We start from the raw sequence: 26,534 nt of genomic DNA, 5'->3' as shown, positions 1-26,534 counted from the left end.
CTTCTCTCTTGGGCACATCCTGCCCTAGGTCTCCCTCCCCCACGCTCTCCTCATTTGGGGGCTTACAGATGGGGAGGTGACCTTTCCAACACTTCATACCCACGAAGACCCGTTATTCAGCATCATAGGTTGCTTGGCAATTCATTGAGCACATCTTTAAGCATCATGGCTTTCCTCAAGAAATTGTCAATGACAGAGATGCAAAATTTATGGGTCACTTTTGGCAGAAGTTATTTACAGCAGTGGGTACTTTGCTCACACCTAGAACTGCATACCATCCTGAGACTGATGGACAGTTGAAAAGGGTGAACAAATGTGTGGAGGAATACTTGAAACACTTTTGTCATGATACTCAGAAGTCTTGGGATAGATGGTTGGCACTTGCTGAATTTTGCTACAACAGTACCAAGCATCTTTCTATTGGCATGAGCCCGTTTGAGGCAATGTACGGATGCAAGGTTGGAAAGCCCTCTTCAATTGCAGACATGGCTATGAAAAATCAGCAAGCACGGAATGATTTGGAAAGGATGGATGCCCTTCTGTAGTTGGCAAAAAGGAATATGCAGGATGCCCAAGCCAAGCAGAAGAAGTATGTGGATGAACATAGTAGATATCTATCTTTCAAAGAGGGGGATTATGTGCACTTGCATCTCCATAAGAACCGTTATGCCTCGCTAAAAGGAAATACCAATACAAAGCTTGCTCATAGGTATTACGGTCCTTACAAGATCATCTGCAAGGTTGTAGAGGTAGCGTATCAATTGGAGCTACCCAATACCTCCAAGATCCATGATGTTTTCCATGTATCATTGCTCCGCAATAGGGTATACATTGAGTACCTCATCAAATGGAAAGGGTGTCCAAAGGATGAACAGTCATGGCAGCCAGAGAGTATTGTCCAGGAGTACCCCATCTTTTACTAGGCTGTTCAACATCACCTTGATGTACTTTCCCACAGTCTGTCTGTGATTGGCAATGGCTGCAACAATCCAGGTGTCTTCTGCCGATCAAATTTAACCTTCTGGCAGATGATCCATGTTCTGACAAAGGCATTCACATCTCATCTCAAAGCTCGCCATTAGAAAAAGTGCCCCACTACTTTCAGCTCACCATAGAAATCACAACACGAAAGATGCTACAAGCAGGCCTCTGGTGGCCTACACTCTTTGGAGATTTGAGGGAGTTTGTCAAACATTGTGATCCCTGCCAACGAGCCAAAATCCCCCAGAAGGTAGACATGATGCCCCTCACCGGTATCTTAATGGACCAACCATTTGAAACATGGGGTGTAGACTTCATTGGCCTGATAATCCCACCAACTAAAGGAATGAGAGCCAGATATAGCATCTTGGCCACCGACTATTTTACCAAATGGGGGGACCTGATTGAACCAAGGGCACTGTCCTCCAGTCATGGAAGTCAATTCCAAAGAGCTTCTGAATCAGGGTCGTCCTTCAGGAAGGTCCCTGCCTTCAGGCTCCCACACCTGTGAGCCTCCTACTTGGGCTCTACTTTTGGTAAGATCGGAGGACCACAATTTGGTGGGACTCTGTATCTCTTTTGTATTGTGTCCGGTTTTGGACAGACAGAAATATATCATTGTTGCTTCTATATTTGTCTTGAATGCATAGTTTATTTACTGGCTTGCACACACATCTATGATTATTGTGAAGTACACACAAGTTAAGAAGTTTGATTCCGTAGTGAAACTCTTCCAAGAGTAATTCATGGGCTCATCTATCAGTCTTCCCCTGCAGGATACCCTATGATGGGATTTCCATTTTCTAACATGATATTAGAACCCTAATGGAAGTTCACAGGAAGTGGAGCTTGAAGGCAAGGACCTTGCTCAAGGATGACTTTGATTCATTGCTTGGGGGGAATTAACTTCAACGTCTGAAAATTTGTACCCAAGCGGCTTAGGTTCAAGCAAGTGTACAACACTCTAAACTTTATTCCTTTCAGTTCATTGTCATGGCCAACAGATATCAGATCTACAATTTTGGTGAGCTAGGCAAGCTTGATCGGACAAACTACCCATTCTGGAAAATGAAGGTTTGAAGCCACTTGGTGTTAAGGGAGTCGTGGGAGAATGGGAACGGGAGAGAGTTGATGCCTCAACCCACCGTGACGACTCTAGCCACATCAACTGCGGCAGCAATGACCACACCAATGAACCCTGAGTTAGTGAGAGCATGGCAGATCCGGAATGCAGAAGCCTTGGCTATCATTGTGGGTAGGACGACAGATGCGGTGCTTCCTCATATTCACATGGCGAAAACGAAGCAAGGATCTTGGACCTCGAGACGGAGATGTATGGATGAGCATGGATAAAGGGGCATCGGTGCAGCAACACGTCACTAAGATGAAGGAGGTGCGGGATCAACTGGCGGCAGTTGGCCAAAGGACAAGCTCGACCAAGATGGTAAGGCTGTTGCTGGGATTCGGAATGCTCCCCAAAGCTATATAGTTTTGTGACTATGATGATTGCAGTGTAGCAAGCGGTGCCAGTAACTTTCGAGGAGCTGGTTCCATTGTTGCTGCAACAAGAAGCTCGGGAAATGAAATATGATGGAACGGATAGGGATGATAAAGCCCTAGTAGCTCAAGACAAGAGCAAAGGCAAGTTCAAGGGTAAGCCTGGCAAAGGCAAGCCCAACAAGGACAAATCTGACGACGGAGCGAACTCTTTAGATGAAGAGAACAAGAATAAACAGAATCACACATGGAGCTTTACGGTCCAAGTCATCTAGATTTATGCCTAAGATATAATGTCTTGGGTATGTTGTTTGCTTGCAGACCTAGCCAAACGGAGGACGGGTTGAAACAGACCCTAAGAGCTTGGTGCTCGGAGGACTTCAAGCTGTCCACCCATCATGAGGGGGGAGTTGGAGAATGATGGTACCTGGGAGTGCTCGAGTTTGAAGGCACGTTCGTGATTGACGGTGGTGGTGCCATCTGGTGCTACCTTCGATGGACATGTGCACCAAACAGGTGTGCTGACGCGAAACCAGACCTAGTGGAGCAAGAGCCACTGGGTGAAACACCAGAAGACTATGATGACGCCAAAGTGTTCCAATGGACTATGACACGGGAGCTATTGGAGCATCTTCATCAACGGATTGGGATCAGGCCAATGTGGGTCGATAAGAGGGGGTGTTCGATTAGGGTTGGTCACCTCCCCACCTGTGAGCCCCCAAATGAGGAGTGCATTGGGGGGTGGACCATAGGATACTAGAATGGAACATGGGGCTTCCCCCTGGGCAGCACATGGGCTGCCATGTGGGCAAGTACCTGGAGGAGGAGAGCCACCCTGAGGGCAGATCTGGCAGAGAAGTTTTCAGAGATGTCCATGCTTGGAGAGGACAGGACTGCGCAGGGAAACCAGCAAGCAAGGGCTGCGTGGACAAGCAGATGACATCACCAACTGTACAGACTGGAACGGGCTGCTGCAAAGGACTCTACGAACCTGTGGCATGGAATCCAGGAGCGAGACAGAGGCGCAACAGAAGCAGGAAGAGGCGCAGCAGGATCGGGGGATATGGAAGGCCTTATGGGCTGGTTTGGGGGCAGAGAATAAGACTGGATGAGCCTCAGTCACTGGCTGGATGCCACGTGGCTAGGCAGGCCAGCAAAGGCCTTCAAAGAAAGCCCTGAAGCGCATTTTTAGAGCCCCCCCTTTAGTCGGCTGGTAGGGGGGAATTCAGTTGGCCCTAAGGGGCTGGCTGGTTGGTTTTGTCGGAGGGGGATCAGCCCCTATAAAAGGGGCCATTGGTCCCTTCTTGGCAACACTTGGAGCAGCCCTTAAAAAGCATATAGGAGCAGCACTAGACCCTCACTTGGGCCTACATTCAGGAGGTGAAGGAGGGACGAAGGTGCTGCAGACTAAGCTTGAGCTGCTGCCCACCTAAGCTGACTACCCAGGCTGTGAGGGGGATCACTGGACAGAGAGTCTACATAAGCTTAGAGAAGCACGCGGGCTCAGAGATCTAGAGGTGCCATGCAGATAGTACGAGGACTTTTGGTAAGATCGAAGGACAACGGTTTGATGGGACTACTCTGCATCTCTTTTGTGTTGTGTTCGGTTTTGGACGCGGAAATACACCATTGTTGCTGTCACCGGGGCGTGATTCTATCCCTCAAGGTAGAGCAAGATGGAATTTGATAGAGACATCCTTGGATGGGTCTTCAAAAACTAGGATATAAGGGTGTGTGCGTGTAAAATATTTGAGATTTGGAAAGTATTCTATGGTATCCCTGTAACACGGTTTATATTTTGCTCTTTGATCATGTTCGACGTAGACCTCTCTCTAGTTTCTTCTAATGTACAAGAAGAAAGGAATATGTTGTAGAAGAATTGAAACCTAGCATTCATTTCACATGGGAATCTAGGCATAAGGTCGCATCAATGTTATGATCAGCTAGAGGCCTAGTTAAACCAAAACCTATTAATGAGTCCGTCTAACCTAAACATCCTCTTAGGGATGATTTCCCATGGTAAAGGATTGGTTAGGAGTTATTTATGAAATTCCAATTTAACTTTTAGAAGTTCTAGGACTTTGGAATGAAAGTCAAGATTCATTGTGTCATGGAATCTATGCTTGGAGGATCCAGTTGAAGAGAGAATTACTAGTAAGGTTTTCCTACTTCATTTATGAGGACATAAATACTTTGAGGGGAGGAAGTATGTTTCATCCCTGGCTAACCATGGGCTACTAGGAGCTAGCCCAAGGGTTAGGAGAGACCCTAGAAGGCCAGCTATTAGCCTAGGGTGGAAGACCTTATTGACGCTTGGTTCTACTTACCCCTTGGATTACCCGGTGCCCAGTGCTTAGTGACCAGTGTGTGCACAGTGCCTGATTGGAAGATGCCTTCTCTTGCACTCCGCAGATAACCTGTTGCAAGCATTTGTACTCGGTGCTTGGTTGCAGAACGGGCACCGTGAACTAACAGGGTCTGTGTTGTGTAAGTAAAAACTGTATGAAGACGGGTGAAATGAGTAAACACCGTAGGTATGCTAAAGAGAACAACCAGATTGTAAGGAAGCTTGTATTAACCAGAAGGCCTCGACTGATACAAATAGCTGGGGGCTGCACAGACACTCGCCTCTTGGCTTGAGGCAAACCACTCACTCACTTGGACTTGCCACTCATAGAAGACACTTAGTGCAAGCCAAAAAGCCTACTTCTCCAATACATCATTGTTCTTATAGATTGGTTACTGTTCTAGAAAGAAACCTTTAGAAAAATGACAAACAAATATGTATATTTGTACATGTGTGTGTGCGCGCGTGTACATACATACATGCATATGTGTGTGCGTGCGTGTGTGTGCACGTGCGCATGTGCATGTACATATACATGTAGTACAATATATGTTCATATATATGTGTACTAAACAAAATCAGATTTTTGGATGAGGACACAACAGCAACATCTTTGTCGAAACTGCTCTGCAATAAGGAGAATAATAGTCGTATCTGAAGACATTCTCATCACCTCATATATGAGATGAGGAGATAGGATAAAACCCCTTGGGCCTTAGAGGAAGAGCAGGTAAAGTTTATAAGAATAGCCTCCTTTCATAAAAACTACTTATCCTCACACTAGAGAAAATAATGCAAAACCATCCACGGCCCTCAACGAAAATGCTCGGAAGTGGAGCACTTTTTGGAACGTTCCAGTTCCGAACATAAAAACGGGACCCATAGATTGCATGGACAAGATCAATGACACTAGATTGGGGATTAGCTAGAAACTAATGGCTAGATGTCACACCGTAGGCTAATACTTTCGTGAGGGATCAAGCTTGTCTGCTCCATGGCGCCAGGCTACCTCAAAGCAGCCTGTCTCACACGGTCCACAAGCGAAACCAACAGAGCAGACCGGCAGGTGACAGTGTGTTACAGAGACAGCAAGGGCACCAAGGACTTCAGCTTAGCTCCCTCTCGCTCTCTATCTCTGAGATCTATTTTGTTGCCGGTTTTGTTGCATGGAAGTTTTGAATGTCTTATTACTTTAGATGCATTGTTTCCTCCTTGACTGGGCAAATGCACTGCTGCGAGTCCCATAAACCCTGTATTACCTCCGTCGACCATAAAAAATCTCTCCCTCTCCCTCTCTCTCTCTCTCTCTCTCTCTGAGTCAGTTAGAAAACAAATAGTATTCAGTGTTTTCTGATTTCATAATTTGCGCTTCGTCCGGTTTGTTATAAATGCAACATTTCATTTACTCTCCCTCTCTCTCTTGTAAGCTTAAGCATTGTGCACAGAATGACACGATGTTTCACACTAATTCTTAGAATCAAGATCTAATCCTATTCAACCAATTGCCCAATCAACTCACCCTTGTTCGCTTCTAAGGCAGCCGACAACCAATTCGTTCGAGGTGTTCCCTTTCTACTCGACTCGGCCACTCCAGTATTATTAGCATCCACAACTTGTCGTAGCTTGTTATGAGAAAAGCGATCGGGCAGGTTATGACGTTTTCTAGCAAGGGAGGACATTTTTAAGTGAAGCGTGGAAGCTAACAGAGCTGTAGGCGTGCTTCTAAGGATAGCTAAGAGGTTTGATCACATCTTGAGAAAGAACTAGAGTGCTTGGCCAGCTGGGTTCTTGATGAATACTTCTCTCTTTTGCTATCTTGTTGAGGTTCACATGAGTCAAGTTGTCTGAAATGATGCAGAAGATTGATGTTCAATTGCATGCAACCTTTTCTAGAGATTTCGTTATCATCGAGTCCTGCTTGCACTTGATGTTGTTCATGTCGACAGTAAAACGTAGTTTTTATTTTTCTATTGTCATTCCACTTCGAGCGAACGACGGGGAGATGTATTTCAGAAATGTATAAATAATAAATGAAAACCAAATTGAGCCAAAAGCATGCAACTGTGACAGGAAAAATCCAAACCGAAAGCTGCATTGCATGTACGACAAAAGTTCCAGCACCATTTGCAACTTCATTGGATCCCTTTTTTCGAAGGCACAAATGTTTATTTTTTGGGTCAAATTATGTTCCTACGCTTTAGGAAATAGTACTTCCGCGCTTTAGCCGGATGGCCCTCGAGCGTGTTGTAACCTAATGGACCTACTGTGTTGTGGCTCCTTATGTAGTACTGCTCTAAAGTTTGTGCTTTACCTACAGTGTCTGTTGTTTCCAAAACTTTGATTTCGAAATTTTCTTTGAAGGGCTTGTAACGCTGCAAGTCCTGTTTCATTTTCGCCGGTGGTTTTTTATTGTGCTGTTTGATCCTCCGCGGCAGGTCCGTTGTGCTCCCTATGTATTTTCTGTTGTTGGGCTTGCACGTGATGCAGTAGACGACGAGGCTCGCGCAATTCCCTTACGCGGGCGCTTCAGTGGAGGCTCCTCCTTCATCTCGAGGCTCGCGTCTTTCAATGTCGTACCTGCGTAAGCATTGACAATTACGTTAGTCATCGAGGTTTTTGGTCTTTTTTTTTCGTTTGAGGTCCATAATAGAATGCATTTATTTACTTGCCCTGGTTTTTCTCTGTTGGCGTGAAAGGATCGTTTCCAGTATCGAAGCGCTCCTCGTATAAGTCCCTGTTGAAAATATACGTAAGCTTCTCCATTGTCGTCACCGGGTGCGTCGCGTCGTGCGTCCCTCCAAATTGTTCCATGAATTGTTCGAGTATAGCCGTTCCTTGATCGCGCGTCGTGTCCCTCAGCAACTCCAAGGATACGTTGTACCCGTAATGCAGCAGCTCGCACGCATACGCTGTGATCCCTTTCGTCTTCGTGTCTAGTAGCTTCTGCCCCTCCAAACTTTCCATCATCCTATCGGTCTCATCGAACTCAATGTCAAGCTCGACAAGGATCTCTTTGAGGAGTCCTGCAGGAGAAGTGCAATCCATGATGAGTTTGTTGTTCTTGCAACTCGTTAATTCTTTTTCTCAATTGTTGCGGTTTTTTTAAATTTTCGGAAGCATTACGCACCATTTGCGAATCTCAAGCCTCCCGGCTCTCTTTTAGCTGGCAAACGCCTATTGCAGTTGTCAATGAAGTCGCGTAGTTCCGCATACGTGTTGAAGCCATTGATGTAAGCTCCCGGACGTTCTCCTGCATTGTTTGCTAGCCGGAATTGCTTTGTGGTTAGGAAGAACCTCCTCTTTGCTGGTGGAGGTTTTGTTGCCTTCGCGTTGCTTTTGTATAGCTCAAATAGCTGCTTGCAGGCACGACTTATTACACCGTCTTTTCAAATGAGCCGTCTTTTTAAATCTTCAAGAAGAAAAGATTCTTTCATGCTGGTGGAATTTACCTTGTCTGCGTCCATGTCTTATGCTGCAATGTCTTGAGCTTTCTGATTCTCAGCACCTGTTCTCGACAACAGACAAGATATTAAAACCATTTTCCTTACACGCATGTTTGACGTAACATATTCATGACTTGTCTCTGCCTTGTTCAATCTCTGGTAGTGAATACCTTTATGCGCGTGGTTGTGTTGTCGGCTGTGAGAACTCTCGTGGAATTGGTCTGAATATGTCTGGATGTGGGCAATGTAGTATGCGCAGCCTCGTTCTCTCAGTCACTCTGGACAACATCACGTATGCTAGGCCAGAACACTCCTCGGAATATGAGCAGCGCTTTGTTGGACCTTTAGGAGAAGACACTCGTTTGGAGGCTGCAAACATCTCGAAAACAGAAGTGTTGCAGACATGATTAGTATGTTGGTCGAACCAAGCAAATGTAATGTTCCCTTGCGAAAACAGAATGTGCGAAGAAGTGTGCGTGCTCAAGATGAGGTGTTTTAAAAAAAAAACCATACGTAATGTATGGTGGAGAGCCGGCACATGTCTCTCCAAAAATTATATATCATAGGGGAACGTGCCATCCCCCCGTTTCGAATAGTCACCTCCAGTGTTGGAGGTGTAGCGCATTAATGCGGACCAGAGCAACAGACGGTGCAGAAACGTTTCAGAATTGAAATGACCGTACATTCTACTTACGTGGAGTATCCTTTGTGACATCCACAGCTCGATGAGAAGTCGCCTATTTCTTTGCTGGAATGTTGGAATCTGAAAAACAATCATGATTAGTCAATATGCATTCCTCATGTTCTACATGTTTGGATATGTTGGTTAGCATATGTGCAATTTCCTAAAGATGAAAAATTCAAGCAGAAAAGCTATACACAATTCAACGATCAAAGATGTTCAAACCATCAAGGTAATCATCTTCACACATCTTCGAGCAGTTGTAGTTACAATTTTTGCCTTTGCAAGATTACAATCATTTAATGATGGTGAGGTCACTTAGCATGCCCAGGTTTACATAAAGGCATTGATGACATTATAAAGCTAGACCATTCCCATGCCGCCACAACTCAACTAAACGAGGGAGGCACAAAAGACATAAAGCCAAGGTCAATATCTATGTTATCATGCATCCTACAACGAGAACACACATGCAACGAATTCTGGACATGAAACCCAGAAAACAAGTGGATTCACATTGAAGCTTGAGGAGTTCAAAAAGGGCACTGCGAATGAGATGGAAGGGCTTCAAGTTTGGGCTAGAGGTAGCAAAAATTGTTAGCTGAAGTCTGTTGGTTGTGCACTCAGAGAAGAATCGTTCACAGAGAGTTAAAGAAATAGTGGGAGATCAGGGAAGTTGCAACAGTGAAGCACTAAAAATCTGTTTACGATTGGCTACTTTGAATCCAAGCACAAACAACGATTGATGATCTAATAAATGAGTTGAAGGCAAGTAAGAAAGTAGAAGCAAACCTGATGGTGATGATGAACAAACAGCAACACACTTGAAATTACAATGTTTTTTTATGTTTCGCCTATATTTAAAGGTTTTGCCTTGGCTTTTTACGCAACTTTTCAAAAGCTTGCCAGCACTAGAGGCTTTTGTAGAACTGTCAAATCCTAGGAAGGCATGTGGCACATCCTAAGCCCTTAGGTCCATTGGCCTATCATTAGCTATTTACAATATACTTAGCAGCTCCAAGCATCCAATGTAAATATACTTAGCAGCTCCAAGCATCCAAGCATTCTACTTGAATGAGTTTTCAATAGGATCTTGTGGGAATTACGAAGCCTGTGAGGTGATATTCTCATCGTGCTTGGAGAATTGGTTGTCGCGTGTGACCGGCCGTTAATAAAATTCGGCATCTCTTCTCTATATACATAGAAGCCTGAAGCTGTCCTCCATCGCCATAGCTGCTTTATTAAACCCCGCCATGGCTCTAGTCTTTTCCACCTCCGGTCCCTGCCAACAGCTGCCTCCCTCAGGCTCCTTCCACTGCCCCCGCTCTTCCTGCTAATGCTGCTTCTCGCTTCTCCAATGCAGTTTCACGATCCGCAGGACCGATTGTATGCAGAACGACCAGGCGCATCAGAAGCAATATCATAAAAAAAAACACAGCATTCTACCCACCAGTACGCTCTCTCGACTTCCTCACTCCATCTTACACATTCTAACCGGCTCTAAACTCCGCATGCTGAGTAGAATCGGCAACTCTCACTCAATGTAGTAGCGTGTCATCGTTTCTTCAGTACACTCCACTATTATATAGCCAACTTTGATCACTTCAAGATCATCGTACAAACCGAATCGAAACTCTTTCGCATTTGCGATGAAGCTCATCTTTGCTATCAGCTTAAAATTTATTTACAGTATAATGTATTTTCATTTTCTTGTGACTCTAAAGTGTGCTCCAGCAGTTCTGTTGTAGCACTTCCAGATGACCAGCCTTTGCCACTTCACGTCAAATATGTCTCCTCCCGTGCTGTTCAACCTTTTCCTACAAACGCAGCAAGTGGTAAACACACCTTTTCTACCTCTTTTCTACGAAGATGTTTGGTAGACTTTAGAACCACAAAGGGTGTCCACTCACGTATATCAGCTGCAGTACTCAATATTAACACGGATAAGAATGTTCCAGCGGACTCGAGCGTACAAGGTCCGATTCAAGAAGTTCCTCTGCAGGTAATTTTCAGCTAATTTTTATGGTAGGATGCGCACTTTGACATCAAACCCCGGCCTCAACCATTTCAGTACCTCACATAAGGAAGGAGAGCCAATTATGCTGCCTGTGGTTCTAACCTGTTTTTTCGTGATTTCGTTTCACACATCCTTGAAAGAAAGTTAATCGCATACAAGCTAGTTTGTCTGGTGTATCTCAACGGGATCTCAACACAGGTCAGACTAGGTAATGCAAAAAAAATGCGAGAGTGGATTGAAACGATCAGGGCATTGTTCCATTACATGACCCTCGGTTTTTCTGCCTACGACACGGCCTGGATTGCATTAGTGCCAGATTTAAATGGCGGACGAGGACCTCAGTTCCCAAATTCTATCGAATGGCTTAAGAGGAACCAGCTTCCCGACGGCTTTCGGGGTGATAAAGAGTTAAAGAAATAGAGGGAGATCAGGGAAGTTGCAACAGTGAAGCACTAAAAATCTGTTTACGATTGGCTACTTTGAATCCAAGCACAAACAACGATTGATGATCTAATAAATGAGTTGAAGGCAAGTAAGGAAGTAGAAGCAAACCTGATGGTGATGATGAACAAACAGCAACACACTTGAAATTACAATGTTTTTTTATGTTTCGCCTATATTTGAAGGTTTTGCCTTGGCTTTTTATGCAGCTTTTCAAAAGCTTTCAAAGCTTTCAAAGCTTTTGGGCTTTCAGAATTTAAAAAATCTAAGGTGTATGCTTTTGGGCTTTCAGAATTTAAAAAATCTAAGGGTGTATATTGTGCCATGTGGAAGCATAGGATTTCAAAATTTGAAAAAACGTCCTAGTGCTGGCCAAGTAATAAGGGTGCACAAGTCCTCATAGGCACTCCCTATGATCCTGTCTTTCTTTTGGGCCTTGCAATAGGGATCGTGTCCTAGAGGTCATTCTTTCTTTTTTTGGGCCTTCCAAAGGGATGTCTTGGTTTTTAGGACCATAGTTTTGAAGTTAGTTCATTTGGTCAATTTGACCATGCAAATTGTGGTTAGTATGAGCTTTAAGTGTGGTTAGTATGAGCTTTTTTGGGCCCTGCAACAAGGGTCCTAAGGGATGTCTTAGTTTTTAGGTCCATAGTTTTGAAGTTAGTTCATTTGGTTAATTTTGTTAGTTCATTTGGTTAATTTGACAATGCAAATTGTGGTTAGTATGAGCTTTAAGTGTGCGATAGTAGTAGTTTAAGAGCTTCTAATATGTTTAGGGTTAAGGGTTTTGTTTTCTTGTGGAGGTCCTAAATGTTGTTGTCTTTTGTTTTGGAGTTTTGTCCTTTGTTAGGTATTTCTCTCTAAAGATAGAGGCTCTCTTTGTCTCTTGTATAACACCACAATAAATAACTCTTGCCAAAATACGCACGTCCCCACTTTTATTTAATGGTCCATCCACTACACACCTCTTTCACCTCTTTTCTCTCCTCTCTTTCACAGATCGACCTTTCCTCATATTCCTTCAACTTCACTTGCTTTTTCTCTTTTCCTTTCCTTCCAACCTACACTCATCATTACCCTTTTACAAGTTATTGGAAATATTTATGGAGCTACTTTACGCTTAGACTTATAATGTCACTCCAAAAGGCAGAGCCTTAGTGGGATCCCCACTTTATTTGCTTTGAGGATCTCGAGTTATGTGATGTGGGGATTCCCAAGTAAGTGACGTGGAGGGCGGTAGTCAAGAGGGAGAAACAAAAGTGCGGTGATCTGTCGGCTCTCCACCATGCCCTCCACACAAAGAGACTTGTCATCTGCAAGCTCTAAGTCTAAGAGCTCCTCCTCCTGATGAATTGGAATTTGGGAGCCTCATCCCCGCCGAGAGGCCTTCAGCCTAGAAGCATAGAAAGTATCCTTAAGCCTCTACCATGAAGAGGAAGAGAAAGGGAGCAAGAGGGCATCCCCAATGAACTCAGTGGAAAAGAACAAAGTCCTCCCCTATGTGACCACCTATAAACATATGGCTGGCACTCCATGCATACAAAGCTGAGACTCCTCAAATTCCCAATCTATGCATGAAGCCCTCCAAAAATCACCACTCTGTGTCCTATCAAATCCCAATCTCTACATGGTGCCCTCCAAAAAGGAACAATACGTGCCCTATCATAATATTGTCCAAAATATCATAATATCATAATACTTCTCAAAATACAAAAGAAGGATTATGATAGGTTAAGACCCCTCCAAAGCTCAATCGATTTCCTTCCAAAAGGTGAACATATTGTCTAGGATATTGTGTTTCTAAAGAAAATATATTTGCATGCCATGGATGATATCAGCAAGGTGGGGCTGCAATGACAAGCTCAAGACCCTAGCTAAGATCTTGTATGTAGTGCCTAATAGAGTGATTTGTCTCCACTAGTGAATGTTGTCCTATCCCCCCCTCTTACGATCAAACAAATCCAACCTCTCTAGGGCACTTTTGAGGAGGGGGGACATTGAGGGACTCCAAAATCTCCTCACAATGAAAGGTGCCTCCACTTTCCTACTCATATTTCGTTGGGATATGGTCCCAAACTACCTCTTGAGCTGCTAGGACCTATGAAGATTCCTCCTCAGATTGGAACAAGTGCCAATAGAAGTCTGTGGTAATCTCTAAGATCTCATGCATGTCTGAATGCACATGACCTCTTGCATCTTGCAAACTCTAAAGTTGTATCCTTGTCACCTAGTCATCTTGTCACCCTAGCTTTTTTACCCCACTCTCCCCTGCTCGACACGGATACATCTTTAGAGTTTGTGAGATGCAAGAGGGCAGGTGCATTCATACATGTAAGAGATCTTAGAGATTACCATAGACTTGTATTAGCACTTGTTCCAATCCAAGGAGTCTCCCTAGGTCCAAGCAGCTCGAGAGGTGGTTTAGGCCCATATCCCAAGAGTGGTCTCTCTCCCAAGCTCCTAGGACCTAGGGGGAATCCTCCTTGAATTGGAACAAGTGCCAATAGAAGTCTATGACAATCTCTAATTTTTGTAACAGGTATAGATGCACTTGCCCTCTCACATCTTGCAAACCTAAAGCGGTATCCTTGTTGAGCAGGTGCCAGTGTTGTTAAAAAGCTACCTAGTCATCTTATCACTATATTGATAAGAGAACTCAACTTAAAGGATCTCTATGTCCCAAAGGTCTAGCCTTGTGTTCTCATGATGGTCTACCAACCATTATGAGACATGGTCTTGCTCCATGATTAAACATCCTCACTACTCCTATGGATACCATCTCTATCCAAGTAGCCTGATTTCCCTCATGAGGACTCTTCGGTTACTACCTAATTTCTATAATAAAGCCTACTCAAATTAGAGTACAGCAAAGAGGATGCAAACCCCCTTCTATAGGAGTCCAATGGTGGGTCTGCTCTAAGTGAAGCACAATCAAGGAGTGATCCAACATCATCATACCTACCAAAATACCCACTATGCATCACTCGATTCCCCACATAAGACCTGTCAAGATGCTATAGTAGGCCATCATGCCTCCATTGGACTAAAGGAGAAGTGAAGGCTACAGGGAAGTCTGGAGATCTTCACTTCTCTCCATGAATCACAACCACTGAGTGCAAAGATAAACTACTCCCACCTGCTTCTCTTTACCATAGGCATCCTTGAGAAGGAAGCTCTTCCTTACTTGTTCTCCTTAAAGTCTAGGTTGTTGAATTTGCCTCTAATAACCCAAGAGTCAATGTTGAAGAGGCTCTTAGCTAGTCACCTCCAAAAAGTAGGGCATTGCTGTCTACAAGCAGGGTGGACATGTTCAAGACTGACCCTGGAGTCACCCATCCATAAATCAATCCATAATACGCTCTTTATGATAAGCTCTCCTTAAACAAACACATCTAGGACCAAGGCCTAGGAAATGGAAATGTAGACTCCACCACTCATGCGGAGATAAACCTCTGGGCCCCTGCTCAACATCAACATCTAATAATCCACTGGTGAGAACATGAGAACATCTACTCCTAAATCAAGAGAAATTATCACTTGTACTACCACAGCCCTCTATAAACTCATGGAAAAGTGTCATCTATTGTGGCTACTATCGTGCATGATCGTGAAGCCCATGCATGTTCCAACTCAGAATGGTCCAACTCATGAGGAGGAGGAGGGGTGGAGAACAAAAGGCCCACTTGTGCAAGGGAGCCTTAACCAAAAATGTGGATTTTATGACTTCAAAGGGATTTGGAGGGGAGTACTGTGTAGTCCTCGATATGATGCGGCTACCAAAATTTGTCCTCAAATGTCTGTATATGATGTGTGTGAAGATTTGGACTTGGAGGTGTACATACAGATCATCTAGATGTTGGGCCTTGGTTGGGGTCAAATATAAGTTTTGAATAGAGGTTGAGTTGCCGCTCTTCGACTGTAGGGGTTCTTTCAGGGACGTCCTGCAGCAAATGATTATGAACCAAAAGAAATGTACGGAGGCAATGATTGCAGGCTCCAAGACCTTAGTGTATGTGTTGTTGAAGGTCTCCAATTAGTGTACTAGCTCAAGAGTTGTCAAAACTTTCAAAAAGTTGAAGCAATGAAAATTGTATTTGCATTTGAGTCCTCGGTTTGCAATCTCCTAAAATTGTTCCACCACCACCAACAAAGTATAGACACATAGGCTGGGTGGATTCAACAACCTTGACTTTCAAAACAATAAAGTTTTCAAAATCGGCCGTTTAAGGAAGGGTACACGCCACTTTGGCTACAAACTAGTGTCATCCTTAATGTTTTATGTCTCTTATCTACTTCTGCTTTTGGGGGATGTGCCACCCGCTATTGCCCAAAACTTTGATGAATAAACTCTACTATGCTTGAACCTCCATTATATCAACCATTCTGAGGTTGAAGGTTAGGATTTTGTCCTTCCAGTGGCTCAAACCCTTTATATCTTCAAAGACTTGGAAGGCATTTGTTCACCCTTGTTTGAGCATATTTTTTTGGTTTTTTCAGCCTTCAACTCTTGTTTGAGCATTTTTATTTGAGTTTTTTAGCCTTCAACTCTTGTTTGAGTGTATTCTTTTCTACTTGTGCCAAAATCAAGTGGGCAGAGTTAAGCATGTTTTAATCTGCTCAATGTTTGAAGATATTGAGGGTAGTCTCTTGGAGGTGTACCATAGCCTACGTGAACTAAGTTTCCATATTATATGCTTTCCATGGATCCTGGATGTGAAGCTTATGGTACTTGGTTTGATTTCCATAACTTGGACTTGAATAGTGGGCATATGCTTCCATCTGTACAATCCAATTTGGGCATGCTAGCTCAATTTTTCCCTTCATGTTGATTAGCAGGGTGTCGACCTATTTTGCGTCCATGCATTGTAGCTCAATAGGCTCCCTTGGAGGCACATCAAGATCCTCATGGATATGCATCTGTGGCTTTTGCACTAGTTGATCTATTGGCTCTTGGACCAGTGGGGTAAATTACTCCTAGTATTTGCAAGTGACTACCTCCTCTTGTTCCCTTTGGTGTTCTAAGGCAATTGCCTCCTATTTTCAGCTCTCTTGCTTTTTCTTATTCCTTGGCTTATTGTGTTTGAGCTATATAACTAGATTCACCTTGTTTTTTTCTTTGTACTAGATGCAACTACAATCAAGGGTAGCACAATTTGGGCCTTCTGCTGTGCGACCGAAGTCGTCTATGGGTAACGACCATGCTACCATGTGATTGAAGTGACAGGCATGAACAACATGGGGTTCCCTATCTTCTGATTGTAGTTAATAAAAGCAGTCCACAAGTTGGTGTAGGCACAGTTGGTCCCATTTGTGAGGTGCTATTGGGGACTGTGGAGCCCAACCAGGAGATTTGGAATAATGACATTATGGTGGTCTGACATATCCACCTTTGTGAGAAATCAAAGAACTTTGGTAGGTTTTACAAAAGTTTGGGTAGATTCTTTAAGGCTTCAAAAGGGATACCACCCTTGTGGTTACGGGACGAGAAGTCAATGAGACCTTGCAGCTTCTTTTCTAGGTGGGCAGTTTATGAATGGCTCACTAAGTACTGGAAGATTGAAGGTGAACATTGCATTGATGCTAGAATGGAAGTGTTGAGGTTGGCCTATTGCATCCTTGATGAAGGCCACATTGGTGTTTACAAAGTAGTTTGAAATGAACTGTGAAACCACCTTGATGTCGAGGTAGCAAGGGAGATTTGTGGCTAGTGTTTGTACACCAATTGAAGCTCTAACCCAATATCCTTAAGAGCTCTATAACAAGTGGCATTGTGGTAATAAACTTTAAAATATGCATCTTCCCTGTATCTATATTTTGAGTGAACTACCACTCTTCCTAAGGCTTTGATCCATTGTGTGCCTAAGGAGGAGTGGGTAGTTAGTTGAACAGAATGTTCCATGTGCACTTGAGGGGTAGCTAGGACCTCAAGTTTTTTGTTTCTAATGGGTCGAGATGTGGAGTGTTGAGCGGAGGTCTCATGTTCCTAGGTGGGTTGTAATTTGTGCTCATACATTTGAGATGGAAGAGACATGGAAGGCATTTGGGAAGAAGATGGAGATGCAATCCCTCTTCTTTACTCCTCTTGCTCTCCCCTTACAAAGTCTTAGGCTTCTTCATGTTGCCTAGGCCTTCAAGCAAGTTCAAGGCTAAGAATTCTCCCTCTTAGTCTTAGCCTTCTTCCTAAGAATCCTAGCTCATGCCTCTCCTAGCATAGGACATAGCTCCTATAGAGTAGTTTGAGGTAGATGGTCCCTTTTTTTAGTTTCCAAGCCTGAGATCTCATCTAAGACAGCCCCTTCCACACAAGTTCTAGAGGCTTGGACCTTGGAATAACCTCAACATCTCAGATGATTTCCCCCACCCACTAGATATAATGGTTGTGATCTTAAAGCCCTCGTAAGGGGGAGGGCATAGTGGCAGTTGGCTCCTCTTGTCATCCTTATTACAGGACTTCACCTCTAGAGGAGAGGAGAAGTGGGACCCCATGATTTTTGTTCTTATGATGAGGGACCATATATTTCACATGATGGAGTGGCTGGGACACCAGGGGAGAGAGGTGTGGATTACTCATGAGGACATGGTTATATTCTAGTTGGGTTTCCCACCCAATACATGGGAATTGTGCCTAGTAATAGCTATGCTCCAACTGATCGAGAGGTTTAAGGTAAGTAGGTTGGGACGCCAAGGGAGGGAGTTGTGGATTACCCATAGGAACACGGCCATCTTCCAATTAGGTTTCTCACCAGATAGATGAGGATTGGGCCTACTAATAGCTATGCTCTCAGAGGTTTAGCTTAAGCATGTTACACATGCGACATGGGGCATTACAATAGTGTGCTACTTGGTTAGTGTATAGGTCTCCTTCATGTTACATTGGGCCTTAAAGTTAAGCATCGAGTGTATCCATCCTTTGGCATGCTGTCACATAGATGATAAATAATCCCCTTCCAAAACCCCTTCAAAGTCATAGGTAATCAATAGTTGTTGTCATATAGGCTCCCACCCATAGGAGGACCTTATTCCCCTCTCCTCCCCATGAGTTGGACCATGGTGAGTTGGAACATGCACTAGCTTCACGATTATATGCAGCGATATCCATAGCAAATGATACTTTGCCAAGAGTTTAGAGGGTTGTGATAGTATAGGAAAGGGATTTTCTCTTGCTTTAGGAGTACAGATTCTCACCAATGCCGATGTTTCCTTCTCTTGGGGAGGGCCCCAGAGGTTTAGTCCCCATAGTAGGTAGGAGTGTAGGAGTCTCATTTCCATTTCATAGGCCTTGGCCCCAGGTGTGTTTGTTTAGGAAGAGCTTATCACAACTTAAAAGGTGGGTAGTATGGATTGGTCTATAGATGGGTGGCTCAAGGATCGGGATCTTAAACATGTCTACCCTTGCTTGTAGACAGTAGTGCCCTACTTTTGAGATGGTTGATTGACAACCTCCTAGACAGTAACTTTTGGGTTGTGGAAGGTGACTCCAACAACCTAGTGTCTGAGGAGGACAAGCAAGGCAGAGCCTCCTTCTATGGATGCCCCTAGTAGGGAGGACCAAGTGGGAGAAGTCCATCTTTGCGATCAGTGGTATGACCCATGGAGAGAGGCATAGTTCTCTAGACTTCCCTTGGGCATTTACTTCTCTTTTAGTCAACAGGGGTATGATGGCCTACTAGAGCATCTTGACATGTTCTATGTGGGGGATTGGGTGATGCAATGAGGGGGAGCTATAGGAATTTTTATAGGCAAGATGATGTTGGATCACTCCCTCATTGTGTTTCAATTAGAGTAGCCCCATCATGAACTCCCACAAAATGGGCTTTGCATCCTTGATGCTTTACTCTAGTAGGAGGATGCGTAGCATGCCATAATAGAGATTTGGCAATACTTAGAGAGCCCTCATGAGGTCAGTTGGTTTACCTAGGTGGCAAGTGTTATCTAGAGGAGTAATGACAATATTTAGTCCTAGGCTCTTTGATTGCGGCATGCTCTATAAGAGCACAAGATAGAATTGTGATGGGATTTGGATTCCATAGCATGCCTCAAGGAGCAGGACTGCCGTGTCTTGTAGTGGCTAGAAGACCATTATTAGAATGCAAGGATGGATTATAGGACATAGAGATCCATTGAGTTGAGTTCTCTTATCCCTCTTCCCAAGCATGGAGGGTAGAGGGTGGGTACAACAATGGAACATGATGACCAAGTAGTTTTTTCAAACTACTAGCCCCACTCGACATGGATGCAACTTTAGCATACATAGATTGCAAGCAGGCAAGTGCACTTGAACCCATGAGAGATCCTAGAGATTACCATAGAGTTCTATTAATAATTATTCAAATCCAAGGAGGAGTATCCCTAGGTGTTAGCAGCCCATGAGGTAGTTTGGGCCCATTTTCGGATAGTGGTCTCTCCGACTATGAGTAGGCAGGTGGAGGCACCTTTTAGGTAATATGAGATTTTGGACCTTTTAAGACGTTCCCTCCTCAAAAGTGCCATGAGGAGGATGTATTGACATTGTCCTTATTTAGGTACTTTGGGAGCACATCCACACCTCCATTTAGTTGGATTTTAAGGATATTTTTTACTCAAGTCTCTTCTACAGTTTTTAAGCTAAGATTGTGGGGGTTAAAGGTCACTGTGCCTTTACCCTGGTTATGTACAATACTCAAATACATATATAAATGAATGAAAAAGAAGATTAGGGTGTTCTGCACCCACCAAAAACTTGTGTGGCTCTCTGTTTCTCTCTCTCCCTCTTCCATTCTTGCTTCTGTTGAGAGCACTCTCAACTGGTATGAGAGCCCAAGTGATCTAGCTGAGCGTGCATGAATGCTTGGAAGCTCAGCAACTTTGTGGGAGGAAGGAGAAGCTCTATGGGTGACTTTACTTGCATCTCACTGTGCATAGACCTTGGAGGAACCTTTGGAAAAGTCACTTTGGTTTTGCAAAGTGGTTTTGAGAGCCTATTAAGTGTTTTCAAAGAAAAAGTCGTTTTTAAAGCTTTTCCCTATTCTGTTCGACAACAGAGACTCCGTATTGACTTGTAGAGGCAACTATTGCTTGCTTTTGGTGTCCATTTCACTTTAGGAGCTTGGAAACACCTTCATTCTTGAATTTGGGATCATTTCATTGGATTTCTGACTCACTGTGTCAGTTTCTCAGGTGTTGGAACTCAAGTTTGGAGCAACCATTTGTAGATTTGTCAGTTTTGGTAAAACTTCCATGTTGCTCATCATTCGCACTCTGGTGGAGTTTACAAATAGTTATGTTTCCCAAAACGTTTTTCAGTTTGAGACCACAGTTTCCAAAACCGTCTGTCCCATGTATTGGATTTCATCTCTCTGTTATGCATTTTTCATTCTAAGGTTTTGAAACCTTAGATTTATGCCACATGGCAGTGGATAAGTGTTGACTCCCATTTCTCACTCATCGACGGTTGGGATTTTGGAGTTCCAGCAGAAGAGAGATATTTGCAGATTATCTTGCTGAGTCCGATTATGCAATGGCGCCCATGTTTTGAGGCATCTCAAGTTCTATTTTTAGTATCGATCATTGTCGTGGGACCATGATTTCTTTAGCATACCTTATGTAGATCACTCTTGTTATAGTTTGAGCCATGTGCGCTCATTCGTGGTGTGCATTGGGCTGCAGTGGATGATTTATAGGCCATTTGGATGCATTGCGATCCTTATTGGATGCACTGATAGGCCCAAATTGCCTTGTGGGATGCTATTTTTATGGACGCTTTGCACATGGATGCTATTTTATGCTGAGGGACAGCTTTGACACATTGCAGGTGATGCACTGATAGTGTTATGCTCTCTTGGATGAGATATTGTTGATGCATATGCGCATGGATGGTGTTTATGCTTGAGCCATTTGGCACTTATTGGCATTTTGGATTGCCATTGCAGTTGGCATTTTCTTTTGGGCCAGATTTGCTGATATGGATGCATAGTACATGCACATGAGTCAACTGCATCTTTTGATGCTTTGAGCTTTGAGTTTTGGTGATATTTCACTCTACTATGGCATACACATTGGGTGCACCTGGTATTTGGTGTGATTTCTCTTTTGCAAGTACTAGCATTTGGGATTTTGTTTCATTTGCATCATGGCATCCTCTTCCATGTATGAAAAGGAGTTTTTTAGCATTAAAAAGTTTGATGGGACAAACTTTTCTTTATGGAAAGAACAGATACGGGATGTGCTTATTCAAAAGAAGAAAATTAAACCCTTGGCAGGTATTGAAGCTAAGCCTATGGATATGTCTAAGGATGATTGGAATGAGTTGGATGCATTAGCAAAGTCTACTATTGGACTTCATCTTGCAGAGTCAATTTATTTCATAGTAGTAAATGAGCAGACTTTGAAAGATTTGTGGAAGAAATTGTGTGCCACTTATGAGAAGGAAATTGCCTCTAATAAAGTTTACCTCATGAAGAGGTTGTTTGAGCTGCAGATGAAGGAAGGGGTCTCCATTGCTTCTCACTTGAATGAATTCAATATTATTTTCAGCCAGAGTTTCAGGCTCAGAAGATGAATTTTGATGCGGGGACTAAGGCAATATTTCTCTTATGTTCATTGCCATCCTCATGCGATACCTTCTGTACAGCTGTCAGTAACTCTGCACTTGGTGGAGTATTGAAGTTTGATGATGTTGTGGGCAGCTTGTTGGCCGAGGAGATTAGACGGAAGTCTATGGACGGCAACAAGCAGGATGCAGCCTTAAATGTGCAAAGGGGCAGATCACAGTTTAGGGGGAAGTCCCAAGAAAGAGGGAAGTCTCGTAGCAAATCCAAGGCACAGAACATTGAGTGTTACCACTATGGCAAGAAGGGCCATATGAAAAAGGATTGCTACAAGCTGAAAAGAGAGCAAAAGGATAAGAAAAAGAATGCAAATTGGGGTGCAAATCAGAAGGAAGAGAGTCCAAGGGAGGACAAAGGAAAAGTGAAGATCGAGGAGATCAATGCAGTCACACATGATAGTGACAATGACATTCTCTTCATGTCTAGCTTATCTGCAGAGTTGCTTACCACTTCAGATGATGCATATTCCCAGGATTGGATTTTGGATTCTGGTGCTTCATTCCATGTTACTCCCCATAGGGAATGGTTCTCCACTTATGATATTGGAAAGACAGGTTGTGTGCATCTTGGAAATGACTATGCATGGGACATAGTGGGAGCAAGCGACATAAAGTTTTCTTTTGCAAATGGGTTTGCATTTGTTTTAAAACATGTGAGACATGTGACTAAGTTGAGCAAGAGTCTTATTTCAGTGGGTCAGCTAGATGATGCTAGTTTTCACACCACTTTTGGCTTTCAGAGTTGGAAAATTCAGAAGGGTCTATGCTTTTGGCTAGGGGTGCCAAGTGTGGGACTTTGTATCCCTTACATGTATCAAGGGTGTTTGATCATGTTGTTGCAATAACCGAGCAGCCAAGCACTTCTTTATGGCATCGCCGGTTGGGCCATATGAGCCGAAATGGGATGAAACTCTTACGCCATTTGGGTTATGTACCGCATTTGAGTTTCTTTGATTTTGAATTTTGTGAGCACTGTCTCTATGGGAAGCAGACTAAATCAGCCCATAAAAGAAGGAGAAAGAAAGAGCTTGAAAAGCTTGATTTGGTGCATTTAGATGTATGTGGTCCCATGCCTACACGGTCATTAGGCGGGGCTGAATACTATGTGACATTCATTGATGATGCAACTAGGAAAGTGTGGGCTTATGCTATAGCTCGAAAGAGTGATGTGTTTCAAGTATTTCAGAAATGGCTGGCCTTAGTTGAGAATCAGTCAGGTAGAACGTTTAAATGCCTACGGACTGACAATGGTGGAGAGTATCTCTCTCATGACTTTCAGCATTTCTGTGATACACGTGGGATTAACAGGGAGCTCACATCCCCTCATACTCTAGAGCAAAATCCAGTTGCAAAAAAGATGAACCGTACCATTCAAGAAAAGTTGCAATGCATGCTTTCCAATGCAAGTCTTTTTGGTGGTTTTTGGGTTGAGGCAATGAAGACTGCAGTGCATGTGATCAATAATAGATCACCTAGTAAGAGTTTGGATGGTGGTATTCCTGAAGAGGCATGGAGTGGCAAGAAGCCCTCTTACTCTCATTTGCGTATATTTGGGTGTAAGGCATATGCACATGTGCCAAAAGAGCTTCAAAAGAAGCTAGATCCTAAGTCTAGGAAATGCATCTTTCTGGGTGATGGTGAAAGTGGAGAGATGGGCTATCATCTCTGGGATCTAGAAGAAAAGAAGACCATATGCAGCCATGATGTAGTCTTCAATGAGAAGAAGATGCATAAGGCACCCATGAGGAATGTGGAAATGAGGAGATCACTTTCCAGGATGTGAATCCACCTGCATATGTTGATAGATAGTAAGCTATTCATGCACCAAATGTGCAAGAAATGGTACCACCAAGTACTCCCACAGGTATACAATCAAGGGTAGATGATGGATCATCTATTGGTGGAAATGATGAACTAAAGTGGCTGATATGCAGGTGGGATAGCAAGCTGAAATGCCCTTGAGAAGATAATCCAGAGTGTCTAGACCACCTGATAGGTTTGTTCTAGGGGTAGACTATGTGATGCTTACTGATTGCGGGGAGCCTTCTTGCTACAAAGAGGCTATGATGCATGAGGATCAACGCAAGTGGGAGTATGCTATGCAATCAGAGATGAGTTCACTTATGAAGAATAAGACGGGACTTGGTTTCTTTGCCATATGGAAAGAAAGCATTGCCATGTAAATGGGTCTACAAAATGAAGGTCACAGGTGATGATGTGCCTAGGTACAAGGCCCGTTTGGTTGCTAAAGGATTCAAGCAAGAGAAGGGTGTGGACTTTGATGAGATATTCTCTCCGGTTGTGAAGATGACCACACTTAGACACATGCTTGGATTAGTGGCAGTAGAGGATATGGAGCTTATGCAGATGGATGTCAAGACAACTTTCTTGTATGGGGATTTGCATGAGGAAATTTACATGGTGCAGTCGGAAGGCTTTGAAGAAAACGGCAAAGAGCATTCAGTTTGCAAGCTGAAGAAGAGTCTCTATGGTCTTAAGCAAGCGCCTAGAGAATGGTATCAGAAGTTTGATGCTTTCATTCGATCCTAGGGTTTTAGGAGTGAAATTGATCACTGCCTTTACACTAAAAGAGCTAGGGATAATAGCGTGATACTCCTGGCACTATATGTGGATGATATGCTATTGGCTAGCAAGAATACTTATGAGCTAGATGCATCAAAGGCCAAGTTGCATGAGGCCTTTGATATGAAGGATTTGGGACTTGCAAGTCATATTCTTGGTATGCGCATCACGCGTGATCGGAGTAGGAAACTCCTTTGGCTTTCATAGAAGGAATATGTTACAAAAGTATTGGAGCGTTTCAATATGGAGGGGGGGAAGGCAGTGAGTACTCCATTGCCTCCATATGTGAAATTGAGTCATATAGATAGTCCCAAATCAGATGAGGAGAGGGCCATGATGGCCAAGGTTCCTTATGCATTAGCCGTTGGGAGTCTTATGTATGCTATGATAGCTACTAGACCAGACATTGCATTTGCAGTGGGAGTTGTTAGCCAGTATATGGCTAAATCTAGGAAAGAGGCATTGGGAGGCAGTTAAGTGCATCTTGAGGTACATGAAGGGTACCAAGGAGATGTGCATCTGCTTTGGTAGAGGAGACATGCATGTACTTGGGTACACAGATTCAGACTATGCAGGGCATGTGGATAGTAGGAGATCCACTTCTGGTTATGTGTTCACCTTTGTAGGTGGTGCAGTGTCATGGATGTCTCGTGCATAGAAGTGCATTGCTTTGTCTACCATAGAGGCTGAGTATGTTGCAGCCATAGAGGGTTACAAGGAGGCTATATGACTTGATCGGCTAGTGGGAGATTTGGGGATTCAGATAGGTGTACCGACATTGCATAGTGATTCCATGAGTGCTATTCAGCTAGCACGGAATCCGGTCTTTCATGCAAAGACCAAACACATTGAGGTCAAGTACCATTTCATCAGGGAGGTATGCGAGGACAAGCGCATAGAGCTTGTTAAGGTTCCTACAGATGATAACCCTGCAGATATGCTGACGAAGAGTCTACCTAGTCAGCGGTTTGAGTATTGTCGTGTATTGATGGGCATTGGATAGTATGCTCACTGGTTGTTCTCCCTTAAAGGCACATTGTCCTTTAAGTGGGAGGTTGTGGGGGTTAAAGGTCACTACGCTTTTACCTCGGTTATGTACAATACTCAAACACATATATAAATGAATGAAAAAGAAGATTAGGGTGTTTTTCACCCACCAAAAACTTGTGTAGTTCTCTATTTCTCTCTCTCCCTCTTCCATTCTTGCTTCCGTTGAGAGCACTCTCAGAGATTGGATTTGTTTGATCCTAAAAGCTGCGGGAATAGCTCCAACATTCATCAAGGGAGTCTAATCACTTTGTTGGATGCAATGAATGATATCAATGCATTGGGATTGAAACAACAAGCTCAAGACCTTGGCTAAGATCTCTTATGTGATGGGTGGAGTTAGGCACATAGAAGAGCAATATTTGCATTTATGAGGGGAGACACTTGTGCAAGTGGACGTTAAAGGAGATGGAAGGGAGCATTGAGGTGAATGTTGGAGATTTCATGTATATTATTGTATGCCCAACTATTTGGTTTAGAGTTCATTCCCACAATGTGAGATGAAGGTTAGAGAGATTTTTGCCTTGCAAAATCGGATGTAGCGTGGGAACATGAAGAAATTTTATCTATGAAGATTTTCTAATAGCATGTGCTATATTTCTAGGCAAATCGAACGTTTTATTTGGTTGCAATGTTGCAAAGATAGGGGAGCACCAAACATTGCACTAATTTTCAAGTATCTCTTTGATGCTAATGGGGACTCCTAGAAAGATGGCATTTTTTTAAATTTCTCGAATTTCAGTTCATTGAAATATACTAAATGCTAATTTTCCCAATGTGAGAATGCCATCTTATGGAGAGATGTATGGTTTGGATGCTTGGATCTAGGAGCTCCTCTAGGAATAGAGTCTTTGGAGGTATTTTGGAAGTCTCTCTCTCTCTCTCTCTCTCTCTCTCTCTCTGACATTTGA

At 43.5% G+C, this 26,534-nt stretch overlaps 1 protein-coding gene across 11 annotated transcripts in view; it reads right to left on the bottom strand.

The window, feature by feature from the left end:
- ALG12 (homolog of asparagine-linked glycosylation 12) overlaps positions 1-6,586 on the bottom strand; it is a 64,480-nt gene extending 57,894 nt beyond the window's left edge. For all 11 annotated transcript variants that reach the window (XM_087397399.1, XM_087397403.1, XM_087397405.1 and 8 more), the window contains exon 1: positions 6,345-6,586. In XM_087397399.1, coding sequence (XP_087253525.1) covers positions 6,345-6,504 — 160 coding nt within the window. In that variant the 5' untranslated portion in view covers positions 6,505-6,586. The remainder of the gene's footprint in view (positions 1-6,344) is intronic.
- Positions 6,587-26,534: the final 19,948 nt, after the last annotated feature.

This window comes from Dipteris shenzhenensis, chromosome 26, assembly GCF_047967505.1.
Source record: "Dipteris shenzhenensis isolate YYH24624 ecotype China chromosome 26, Dip_SZ_1.0, whole genome shotgun sequence".
NCBI classification, from domain to species: domain Eukaryota; kingdom Viridiplantae; phylum Streptophyta; class Polypodiopsida; order Gleicheniales; family Dipteridaceae; genus Dipteris; species Dipteris shenzhenensis.
The sequence above is the reverse complement of the archived record's forward strand: the minus strand, read 5'-3'. Positions and strand labels throughout refer to the sequence as shown.